General features: G+C 44.4%; 1 protein-coding gene across 1 annotated transcript in view; it reads left to right on the forward strand.

The window, feature by feature from the left end:
• The window catches only part of LOC119975111 (arginase-1-like), a 137,209-nt gene extending 125,313 nt beyond the window's left edge, over nt 1-11,896 (forward strand). The window contains exons 6-8 of the mRNA XM_038814655.1: nt 54-158; nt 3,153-3,289; nt 10,629-11,896. Coding sequence (XP_038670583.1) covers nt 54-158; nt 3,153-3,289; nt 10,629-10,756 — 370 coding nt within the window. The 3' untranslated portion in view covers nt 10,757-11,896. The remainder of the gene's footprint in view (nt 1-53; nt 159-3,152; nt 3,290-10,628) is intronic.
• Nucleotides 11,897-12,111: the final 215 nt, after the last annotated feature.

A 12,111-nucleotide genomic window follows, 5' to 3' on the forward strand; every position in this document is an offset into this window, starting at 1 on the left:
ACTGTCCCACCGTGCCGCCGTAACTAAAGGTAATTCTACTTGATTCTTTTCAGGAATATTATAAAGAAATTAGGAATTAAATTTTTCTCAGCAACTGATGTAAATCACATGGGGATACAGAAAGTCATGGAGATGACCAGCGATTACTTGTATTCAAGGTATGAATTTTACCAATCATGAGTTAATTTAATGTCCAGAATATTAGTAACAATTTGCATTTATCTAGAGATTTTAATGTAAATAAAAGTCTTAAGATGCTTCACAGATATGTAACAGATTCTATGACATTCTTTTGTCCATTATTTTTACGGTGTGTTTACCTATTTATCATAAATTCTCACTCTGGAGCGCAGGGTGCTCCCCCTGACGATGTCACAGGCCTCGATTTCTCTCATCCTGAAGTGGGAAAAGGACCCAGAACAATGCAGGTCGTACAAGCCAATCTCCCAACTAAATGTTGATGCCAAGCTATTGGCCAAGATCTTGGCCTTGAGAATAGAGGATTGTGTACCAGGGGTGAAAGGGGAAGACCAGACAGGGTTTGTGAAGGGGAGACATTTGGAGGCAAACATTAGAAGACTGTTAAATGTGATAATGAGGTCTTCCGAGGGAAGAGAGGTGGAGGTGGTGGTTGCCATGGATGCGGAGAAGGCTTTTGATCGGGTGGAGTGGTCCTGCAGCGGTTTGGGTTTGAGCAGAGTTTTACAGACTGGGTCTGGTTGCTGTACCAGGCACCAGTGGCAAGTGTGCGGATGAACTGAGTGAGCTCGGATTATTTTAGGCTGCACCGGGGGACAAGGCAGTGGTGTCCATTCTCCCTACTGCTGTTTGCCTTGACTATAGAGCCACTGGCGATGGCGCTGAGAGCAGCGAAGGACTGGTGGGGGTAGAACGGGGGGTTTGAAGCACAGGGTCTTGCTACATGCGGACGACCTGCTTTTAAATATCTCTGACCTGCTGGGGGATTGGAGAGATTATGGGGATCCTGGAGGAATTCAGCCGGTTTCCAGTGTCTAAATTGAATATGGTTTATCATTTTGATTCCAGCAAGGGGGCAGGAGAGGAGATTGGGAGAGATGCCGTTCAAGGTGGTGGTGGTGGTGGTGGTGGTGGTGGTGGTGGGGGGGGGGGGGGGGGGGGGGGGGGGGGGGGAGGAGAGAGAGAGAGAGAGAGAGGAGAGAGAGAGAGAGAGAGAGAGAGAGCTTTTGGTATTTGGGCATCCAGGTGGCTCGGGAGTGGGAGCAGCTGCGTAAGCTGAATCTGGCTCAGTTGATGGAGGGGGACATCATAAGGTGGGATGTGCTCCTGCTGTCACTGGCGGGGAGGGTGTAGATGGTAAAGATGACGGTTCTCCCAAGGTTTTTGTTTGTATTTCAGTGCCTGCCTATTTTTATTGCTAAGGCTTTCTTTAAGAGGGTGAATGCGGTGATATCCGTGTTTGTGTGGGCGGGTAAAACCCCGCGGGTAAAGAAGGTGCTGCTGGAGTGGGGCCGATGGGAGAGGGGGTGCTGGCCTTACCGAATTTTAGAAACTACTACTGGGTGGAGAACATAGCAATGGTCAGGAAATGGGTAGTGGGAGAGGGGTCGGTATGGGAGCGGGTGGAGGTGGCCTCATGTAGGGGCACAAGTTTAGGAGCACAGTTAATGGCACCTCTCCCATTCTCGCCAGCTTGGCACTCCAGATGTCCGGTGGTATTGGCTGCCCTGAGGGTGTGGGGACAGTGGCAGAAGCATACGGGACTGGAGGGGGCGTCGGTATGGCACCAATTTTTAGCAACCACCGATTTGCACAGGGGGAGGCTAGATGGGGGGTTTCGGGGTAGCAGTGAGCTAGAATCGAGCAGTTTGGGGACTTATCAATGGGTGATTTCCGTGTTTGGGGGAATTAGAGGAGGAGTTTGAGCTGCCCTGTGGGAATGGGTTCTGCTACTTGTAGGTCTCGACCTTTCTGCACCTACCGCCCCAGGGGATGAAGGACAAGGTATTGTTGAAAACAGAGTGGTGGGGGGAAGGTCTCGGAAATTTATAAAGAACCCATGGAATGGGAGGGATCCCAATACGGGAAGTAAATGAAAGTGGGAGGAAGAACTGGACAGGGAATTAGAGGGGGCTGTGGGAGGATGCCCTGAGTAGAGTCAACGCGTCCTCGGCATGTGCCAGGCTTAGAACATAGAACATAGAACAGTACAGCACAGAACAGGCCCTTCGGCCCTCGATGTTGTGCCGAGCAATGATCACCCTACTCAAACCCACGTATCCACCCTATACCCGTAACCCAACAACTCCCCCCCCCCCCCCCCCCCTTAACCTTACTATTAGGACACTACGGGCAATTTATCATGGCCAATCCACCTAACCCGCACATCTTTGGACTGTGGGAGGAAACCGGAGCACCCGGAGGAAACCCACGCACACACGGGGAGGATGTGCGTGAAACAATTCAAGGTGGTCCAAAGGGCGCATATGACTGTGGCCCGAACGAGCAGATTCTTTGAAGGGGTGCAGGACAGGTGTGGGCAGTGCCCACAAATCATGTCCATATGTTTTGGGTATGTCCGAGGCTTAGGGGCTTTTAGCAGGGATTTGCAGATGTCATGTCAAAGGTATTGAAGGTACGGGTGGTTGCAAGTCCAAAGGTGGTGATATTTGGTGTGTCGGAAGACCCGGGAGTCCAGGGAGCGAGAGAGGCTGAAGTATTGGCCTTTGCCTCCCTGGTAGCCAAGAGCCAGATCTTATTAGCATGGAGGGACTCGAAACACCCGAAATCGGGGGTATGGGTTAGTGGCATCGCTGGGTTTCTCAGGCTTGAGAAGATCAAGTTCGCCCTGAGGGGATCGATGTTAGGGTTTGCCTGGAGGTGGCAGCCGTTTATCGATTTCTTTGGGAAAAATTAAGCTGTCAGCAGAGGGGGGGTGGGGTGGTAAAAGGAAAGAGGGAGGAATGGGGTTGTTGGTTGAGGTGGGAAATAGTAGCAAAGGGGATTGGTAAATTATGTATGTAAGCCATGTTGGCTGGGTTTGGTTGTTGGTTGGGTGGGGGCTATTTACTTTGTTGTTTTTCACCTTGGAAATTGTTTAAATTATACCTTAATAAAAATATTTGTAAAAAAAATAAATTGTCACTCTGATGTGATATCTAACTTGCTCGTAGAATAAAGAAGCCGATCCATCTTAGTTTTGACATTGATGGATTTGATCCAATTCTGGCACCTGCTACAGGAACTCCCGTGGAGGGAGGTCTCACGTATGAACAAGGGATCTTTGTGGCAAGTGAAATCCAAAAAACAGGTATGATAAAGGGGAACACAACAGAAGATGTTAATGTTGTCAATGTGATTGGCCTCATTGGACAACTTCTGCAAATTGAGAAACTTGGGGAAACAATGACATTTCATCCCAAATCATTTGTTGGGTTTGAGTATACCAGAATTTGGGTGGTTGTCGCTCATTCAAGAAGGAAGTGGAAAAAAAAATCCACGCATTGGAAACTATTGGGCTGGTTTTGTGAAGGCCACGAAGAATCCAGCACGGGTTTGTAGAATCAAAAGAAATAACCTTATTTACAAATACATATATACAACAGCAGCATTGCTCTCTCCTCTCTAGCTGATTCCACACTGGCCAGCTCTATTTATGCAGGTGACTCTGCTAATGATTTCTCCGCCCCTCATTGGCAGAGCTCATACTCACTAAGGATTGTGGGATTGCGATTAGTCCCGAGCCAGTAGTAATCAGGCAGGTTATAACAGCGGAATTCTCCATCCTGCTGCGTGAGAGTTCCGTCGGGAAATCCCCGTGCTGCCCGCACAACGGAGAATCCCGACAGAGGAGGATTGTCTTCAGTACATGCTGCACAGTCTGTCGTACTGACAATTGCTTTTTGGAGAGGAAGCTGATTTAAAATTTCTAATAATTTCTATCAGAACCGATGGTCACAGTAAATTCAAGTTACCAAGTTTTCTCTTTACTAAGTTCCCTTTTTCTTTCTTACTACTGAAAACATAGAATCAGTGAATCCATCTCACAGAGAACCAAGACAAGGAAATAATACACAAATATAAACATAAAAGGACACAAACTTTTTTTTTTAGGAAAAACTCTTCAAGCCTAGTTTTTGGACTGGGTGCATTTTTACAGTCCCACATTGTGTGCAGACCACGGGGGAAAGTCAGGGAATGAGCCATACTGTTGGCTCATTACCTGCCTTGCATTCATTATCACCACCCATACTCAACAGTGTTTCACTGTTTCACTGCATGCAGATGAAAGAAATGGTGGGACTTGAATCCCTGGTGGATTTCTCTTGCATCCATCTGTTACCTTCACGTCCAATGACTACCAAGGGGAAACTGATGGTAGACAATAGGAAATCGACATAATGGTCCATGGCATTGGAGAGCTCTTTGCATTGGACTCCCCTCCTTCCACACCACTTAACTGTCAAAGACACTGGTCCTGCTCAAGGCCTTCAGTGGAACAACATCTGCACTTTGGGCCCTTCAGCCCATTTAATCCTACTCTCAACTCTTTTTCTGCTGAAGCAGCAGTCCGGTTGCAGCAATGTTGCAATTTTATGGCCAACTGATGGCAGGCTCTCAACTGGCAGGAGGAATGATTTTTTTTTTAAAATTTAATTGAAGATAAAAAATTTTACCAGATAGTACAAAAAATTTACATTTTTACAATTCCATGGAGCTGATGTCAATCCCCTTCCCCTCTCGCAACTGACCGTGATTAGTTCCTTAAAATATGCAATGAAAGGCCGCCATCTCCAGTAGAATCTCTCGACCAATCTCCTCACGGTGTATTTGACCTTCTCCAGGTGCAGAAACAACTTTACGTCCCTTAACCATGCTGAGGTGCTGGGTGGAGTTGGTAATCTCCACCCCAGCAGAACTCACCTCTGGGCAATCAACGAAACGACAACTAGGGGGAGGCAGTGGTGTAGTGGTATTGGCACTGGACTAGTGAACTAGAGACCCAGAGTAATGCTCTGGGGACCCAGGTTCAAATCCCGCCACAGCAGATGGGGAAATTTTAATTCAGTAAAAATCTGGAATTAAAAGTCTAATGATGACCATGAAACCATTTTTGATTGTCATAAAAACCCATCTGGCTTACTAGTGCCCTTTAGGGAAGGAAATCTGCCATCCTTACCTGGTCTAACCTACATGTGACTCCAAGCCCACAGCAATGTGGTTGACTCTTAACTGTCCCCACGAAGACGGTTAGGGAAGGGCAATAAATGCTGGTGCAGCCTGCGAAGTCTACGTCCCCTGAATGAAAAAAAAAGAACATCCACCTCCCAGCGAGTCCAACACCTCGAATATAGAAACTAGAGGACAGGGTTCCAATTCAACTTTCAGAATCGCCGACTTTATGCTAAGGAAGGAGACTGAAGGAAACCAGCTATTTCTGATAGGTAAAAGGATCATTGATTCAGCCATTTTGTTTTAAATCAACACAGTTTAAAAACCATTTTAAAATGGTTTCTGTCCTAAACCACAGAGTTGAATCAACTCCATTACAATTTAAAAAAACACAGCTTACAGAGAAATCTGCAAAGCATGAATTTGAAACATTTGCAGTCTAACTAGAAGCAAATTAAACAATTCTACTGAAGGTCAATAGGTGCACCATAGTTAACATGAATCTACCATTGTTTAAAATGTGAATAGTATAGCACTCAGCAAATACCAGATCTGATAATGAGTGTAAGTTGCATTCCAACACACAGAAAACACCCAAAGAAGCAACATAGTCATACCCATTGATGATTGACAACTAACCATCCAATCAAATGCATTTGAGACTCATCCAAGCCAATTAGCACATTACAAGGGTAGGAACAGATGGAGTCAGATTGATAACATTTTCCTTAAAGATAGAGGTCCGGGCAGCCATTTCCATTCTGGGATCACTCTGTATCTAACTACTCACTATCTTTATTTTGTATTTTCATATTTCTGTTCTAACTCTTAAGTCCGCGCAAGTTGTTTGCTTTGAGCAAGAAACCATTACTGTATTTTTAAAGTTCAATTTGTTTGTACGCTACTAAGTTTAATTATATCTCTTAAAGTCTTCTGCTGGCAGGAGTTTTACTGAGAATATTTGATTTGTAACCACAAGAAGATTTCAAACTCTCAATTATAATCAATAGACACAATAAAGATTTAATTTCGCACCCGAGACGTGTAGCTTAAATTTCTACTTTGTTAAGTGTATACGAGACTACACCTAACCACAGGTAGATTTCAACAGAGACCCAAACCTCATCTGGGACAGGGCCAGAACATGTGCCTCCAGAACACCGCCCAAACCCATCATCCACTTCTGGGGAAAAAAACGCTCATCTTTGCCTTAGTGTGCCCTAAACACTACCTCGAGCTGGATCAAGCCCAGCCAAGCATACAAGGACGTGGCGTTCACCCTGTGGAGGGCCTCATTCCACACATCGTCATCTACTATGGGCCCCAACTCCCCATCCCACCTCACTTTTACCCCATCCTTCCTCTGACAATAATAACAATAATCTTTATTATTGTCACAAGTAGGCTTACATTAGCACTGTAATGATGTTACTGTAAAAATCCCCTAGTCGCCACACTCCAGCACCTGTTCGGGTATACAAAGGGAGAATTCAGAATGTTCAATTCACCTAACAAGCACATCTTTTAGGACTTGTGGGAGGAAACCGGTACACCCGGAGGAAACCCACGCAGAAATGGGGATAACATGCAGACTCAGCACAGACAGTGACCTAAGTGGGTATCGAACCTGGGACTCTGGCGCTGTGAAGCAACAGAGCTAACCACTGTGCCACCCATAGATGCCAGATGTACTACCCTCCTCTGACCCAGCAAGCAAAAGGACCATTTCGATAAGAGGTATAGGCAGCACCGTGGGAATGTCGGGAAGAAATTCCGTGCAAAATTCCGAACCTGGAGATATCTATACGCATTCGGCCCCACAAGCCCACATTTCACTGTCAATTCCTCCAGGCTGCAAATGTGAATCAAGGATAGTATGTTGCTCCCCTGGTACCATTCTGTGGTTGGAAGGTGAACAGCCAGTGGTCGTGATACACATTGGTACCAACGACATAGGTAAACTAAGGAATGAGGACCCTCAAGCCGTGTACAGGACGTTAGGAGGTAAACTAAAATTCAGAACCTCAAATGTAGTAATCACACAATTACTCCCAGTTCCACATGCCAAAGAAAGCAGGCATAGGAGGATAGATCAGATGAATGCATGGCTGGAGAGATGCTGTAGCCGGGAGGAGTTCAGATTCTTGAGACAGTGGCACTGGTTCTGGGGCAGGTGGGACCTATACAAACCGGACGCTTTCGCTAGTTCTTTTGGGGAGTATTTAAACTAGTTTGGCAGGGGGGTGGGATCCAAGGAGTAGGATCAGATCAGGAAAATGGAGGTAGAACATTAGCTAGTGAGGTAGAAGATGTCATAATAGTCTTGGAATTACAGGAAAAGCAAAGTTCAAAACGTCTCCAACAAGGGAAAATGGTGGGTTAAACTGTTTATACATCCAACAGGATGTTGATGCTATAACTGGAGCGAAGCTATCATCAGTGTGCCCAATCCAGACCCCTTACATGATCCTGCCTCAACCTGCACCCAAGCGGCCGCTTGGTCACTCGGTCACCAACCCAGCACCTTTTCCACATAGACTACCAAATAATAATAAAGTAAATTCGGCAGCGGAAGGTCTGTCCCTCTGTAAAATTGTCCTACGAATTCTTGGACTCTACCGTACCCGTATAAAAAGCTGCTGTCAACTTATTAATCCTCCTGGAAAAGTATTTAGGGAGGAACACCGGAAGACATTAAAAATAAATAGAAACCGTGGAAGAATATTCATTTTGATAGACTGCACTCTACCCGCCAAGGACAGGGGCAGGTTATCCCACCTTTCCAGATCAGACTTGATCTTACTCACATACTAGCATACTAGTTCAATTTATTATGCTAGGGCCAGTCCTGAGCCACTCAGGCACACAAATACCTGAAGCTTGATCTGGCAAAGCGAAAGGAAAGCTCCCCTCCTCGTGGGTCCACTGGGAAATAGTGAGAATTATAATAGGATGACATTACTTCTACCTGACTTGGAAAAATGGGCCACATTCCCAGCTGTGTTGAATGGCCAGGTGGAGGTTTCACCATTGGATTACCACCACCATAAGGAGTATTCAAGTCATTTACTTGTGTTATTGACAGTTGATGCATATAATTAATGGTAAGCGAGCTAAATCATTTAAAAATATGTTGGATAAGGTCCTAATTCAGCCAAGGGGAGACAAAAATAATTTAGAAAACGCCCAGATCAGAAACTGAAGTCAAACATGGATAATGGACACATTGGCTGATTGGCTTTACCTCAATTACTTGCACTGACAGTGTTTCCCCTCGACATTCCCTCTGTCCATGTCACACTGCACAAACATTCCTTGGTTGAGCAGAAATTTCCTCCAAATAAATGTCTGGAAGAATGAAGCCACTGTTTTCAATGTCTCCGCAAAACTCTGGTCCTTAGCTATTGACTCCACTCCTCTTTGTGGTGACTGTCCATAACATTGGTTATGTGTGGCAAAATGGAGGGAACAATTATTTGAGGCAACCTAAAATTTGAAAGTTTTTTGCTGAGCTAAAAATGAAGAATATCTAGATTTGAATTTAAATATTTGACGCCAAGAGGTACTTCTAACCACTTGTCCATGCCATCATGACTGTCTCTCTCTGTAACATCACCCAACTTTGCCCTTGCCACAGTTTATCAGCTGTTATTAAACATGCTTCTTTTAGCCTAACATAGAACATAGAACATAGAACAGTACAGCACAGAACAGGCCCTTCAGCCCTCAATGTTGTGCCGAGCCATGATCACCCTACTCAAACCCACGTATCCACCCTATACCCGTAACCCAACAACCCCCCCCCCCCTTAACCTTACTTTTATTAGGACACTACGGGCAATTTAGCATGGCCAATCCACCTAACCCGCACATCTTTGGACTGTGGGAGGAAACCGGAGCACCCGGAGGAAACCCACGCACACACGGGGAGGACGTGCAGACGCCACACAGACAGTGACCCAGCCGGGAATCGAACCTGGGACCCTGGAGCTGTGAAGCATTTATGCTAACCACCATGCTACCCTGCTGCCCCTGCTAACCACCATGCTACCCTGCTGCCCCTAAGACTTCATTATTCCAACACACTTCTGGCTGGGGTCTCAGAGTCCTCTTTCCATAAAGTGACATAATAATCTGTCCGTGTCTTTTACTCTCATCAAGTCCCATTCAGCTATCAACCTTGTGTTACATTAGCTTCCAGTGAAACAACACTTTGATTTAAAAATTCTCATCCTTGCTTTCAAATTATTCCATCACTTTGCCCCATTCTGTCTCTGCAATCTCCTTCAGCCCTGGGCAGCATGGTGGTGCAGTGGGTTAGCCCTGCTGCCTCACGGCGCTGAGGTCCCAGGTTTGATCGCGGCTCTGGGTCACTGTCCGTGTGGAGTTTGCACATTCTTCCTGTGTTTGCGTGGGTTTCGCCCCCACAACCCAAAGATGTGCAGGCTAGGTGGATTGGCTATGCTAAATTGCCTCTTAATTGGAAAAAATGAATTGGGTACTCTAATTTTTTTTTTTAAATCTCCTTCAGCCCTATACCTTCTGAGATATCTGCAGTCATCTAATTCTGGCCTCGAGCATCCTCTGGAATTCCCTTCCTAAAATGCATTACCTCTCCTTCTTCTTTTAGGATGCTCTTCAAGGGATGGCACAATGCCGCCCTGCGGCCTCACGGCGCTGAGGACCCGGGTTTGATCCCGGTCCCGGGTCATTGTCCGTGTGGCGTCTGCGTGGGTCTCACCCCCACAACCCAAAGATGTGCAAGGTAGGTGAATTGGTCACGCTAAATTGCCCCTTAATTGGAAAAAAAGAATTGGGTACTCTAAAATTTTAAAAAAGGATGCTCTTCAAAACCCATCTCTTTGACCAAGCTTTTAGCCACCATCTGCCCGAATATTGCCTCACGTGACTTGCTGTACAATTTTGTGAGAGTTTCAACACAGTTTTTAAGCTCCAATGGCATGCCATCACACATACTTAAAACTCAAGAAGGAGCACTTATAATATTGTTATGAAACTTGAATCATTAACAACTGGTACTTAGGAAGCTATTTTCTTCGATTTATAGATACTGAAACAGGGCGATTTCAGAAAAACAGAATGTTTATTCTCGAATAATATTGCATCCATCAGCTGTAAACCTGCCTTTTCAACTTGGGAGAAAACAGTTCCCAATTAGACTTTCATATTCTATGACTAGAAAATTTACAAGGTCAGGCTCTTAACAAAAATTGTATTCATATTCCTATACCCTTTTTACACATGGACAGCTTTATGTCGCTTCTCTAGAGTGAAAACTTTTGATTTTGTCAAAGTCCTTGGTGAAAGAATAACTAGAAATCATGAGTTTAAAGAAATACTGTCAGAATTAAGATACTAATTTGACCACATTTTCTGCGGGTCTCTGCTAGTAGGATATTAAATGTTAGATTTTGTCTCTCAGTGTATAATTGTACTGTATGTATTTTCCTCGGCAGGCCTGCTGTCAGCAATTGATGTTGTGGAAGTTAACCCATCTTTAGGGAAAACAGAAGAAGAAGTTACATCCACTGTGAATTCTGGTCGAGATGTTATTTTGAAAGCCCTTGGCTATTTGGAAAAATAATTTCACTAGTCATTCTTTGCTGGAATCGTAACAGTTTTTAACATTTGTCTTTTGTTGTATCGTAATTAAGTAGATTTGTGAATCATTTGTATCTCCAGGAAGCAAACAGTACTTTTAAAATTATGTATAAACTAGTAATACAATTTGATAAAAGATTTATAATTTTTTAATGTTAAAATTGGATTGACATCAAATCCTGGATGAACTAATGTCAGCTGCAATGTTCTCTGGTTCCAACTCCATTCCCCTTGTTACTCTATGGTGTTGAATCTGTTCCATTGAGTTACAATGTTTCCAGAACAGAAACTGACCATTTTGGCCCAACTAATCTTTACTGGAATTTGTGCTCCACATAACATTCTTCCAACTCCTTTTCATCAAATCCAGTCATCATATTCTTTTATTCCTTTTGCACTCATGTACTTCTCTAGTTTCACCTCAAATGTATCTAAGTTAGTTTCCTCAACTAATCCTTGTGATAGCTTCTGCATTCTTTCTACTCTCACATTTAAAAAAATAATTCCTGACCTGAAGGATTGAGATTCTGCACTTGCAATTGTTCATTTGGTGCTACGGAACTTGAATATTGCTGAAAACATGAGACATGCTGTTGAAGCATCTCATCTTGCGCTCATCAGGGCAGGTACAAGAACGCCAAATTTAAAAGGGAACAATAATATTACTGCATAAAAAACTAGTGCTGTTTGGAAAGTAGACCCTGATTGGTCTAGCTGTCGCTATGGAGATTGCACTAGGGAACTATTGTTCCCCCCGACTGATAATCCTAAATTGGTTGATATTATAATTCTTAGCACAGTCAAATATTAATTAATCACTTGGTAATACAGAACTTGAGTAGATTTTTTTAGATTTAGATTTGTCACGTGTACGTAGGTGCAGTGAAAAGTATTGTTCTGGCAGATTGTTCCACACATGAAACGCATAGTACATACGATAAATACATAATGTAAATGGGCATGGACATAGACATCGGGTGAAATATACAGGGTATGGTGCCACAGCAGTAGAGAAGATGCTGAGAGAGATCAGTTCAGTCCATAAGAGGCCATTCAAGTGTCTGGTAACAGCGGGAAAGAAACTGTATTTGAATCTGTTAGTGCGTGTTCTCAGACTTTTGTATCTTCTGCCCGATGGAAGAGGTTGGAAGAGAGAATAATCTGGGTGGGAGGGATTTGATTATGCTGCCCACTTTCCCAAAGCAGCAGGGGGTGTAGGCAGAGTCAATGGATGAGAGGTGGGTTTGCGTGATGGACTGTGCTGTGTTCATGACACTCTAGTTTCTTACAGTCTTGGGCTGAGCAGCTACCATACCAAGCTGTGATGCAGCGAGATAG

This window comes from Scyliorhinus canicula, chromosome 1, assembly GCF_902713615.1.
Source record: "Scyliorhinus canicula chromosome 1, sScyCan1.1, whole genome shotgun sequence".
In the NCBI taxonomy this organism is placed as follows: Eukaryota; Metazoa; Chordata; class Chondrichthyes; order Carcharhiniformes; family Scyliorhinidae; genus Scyliorhinus; species Scyliorhinus canicula.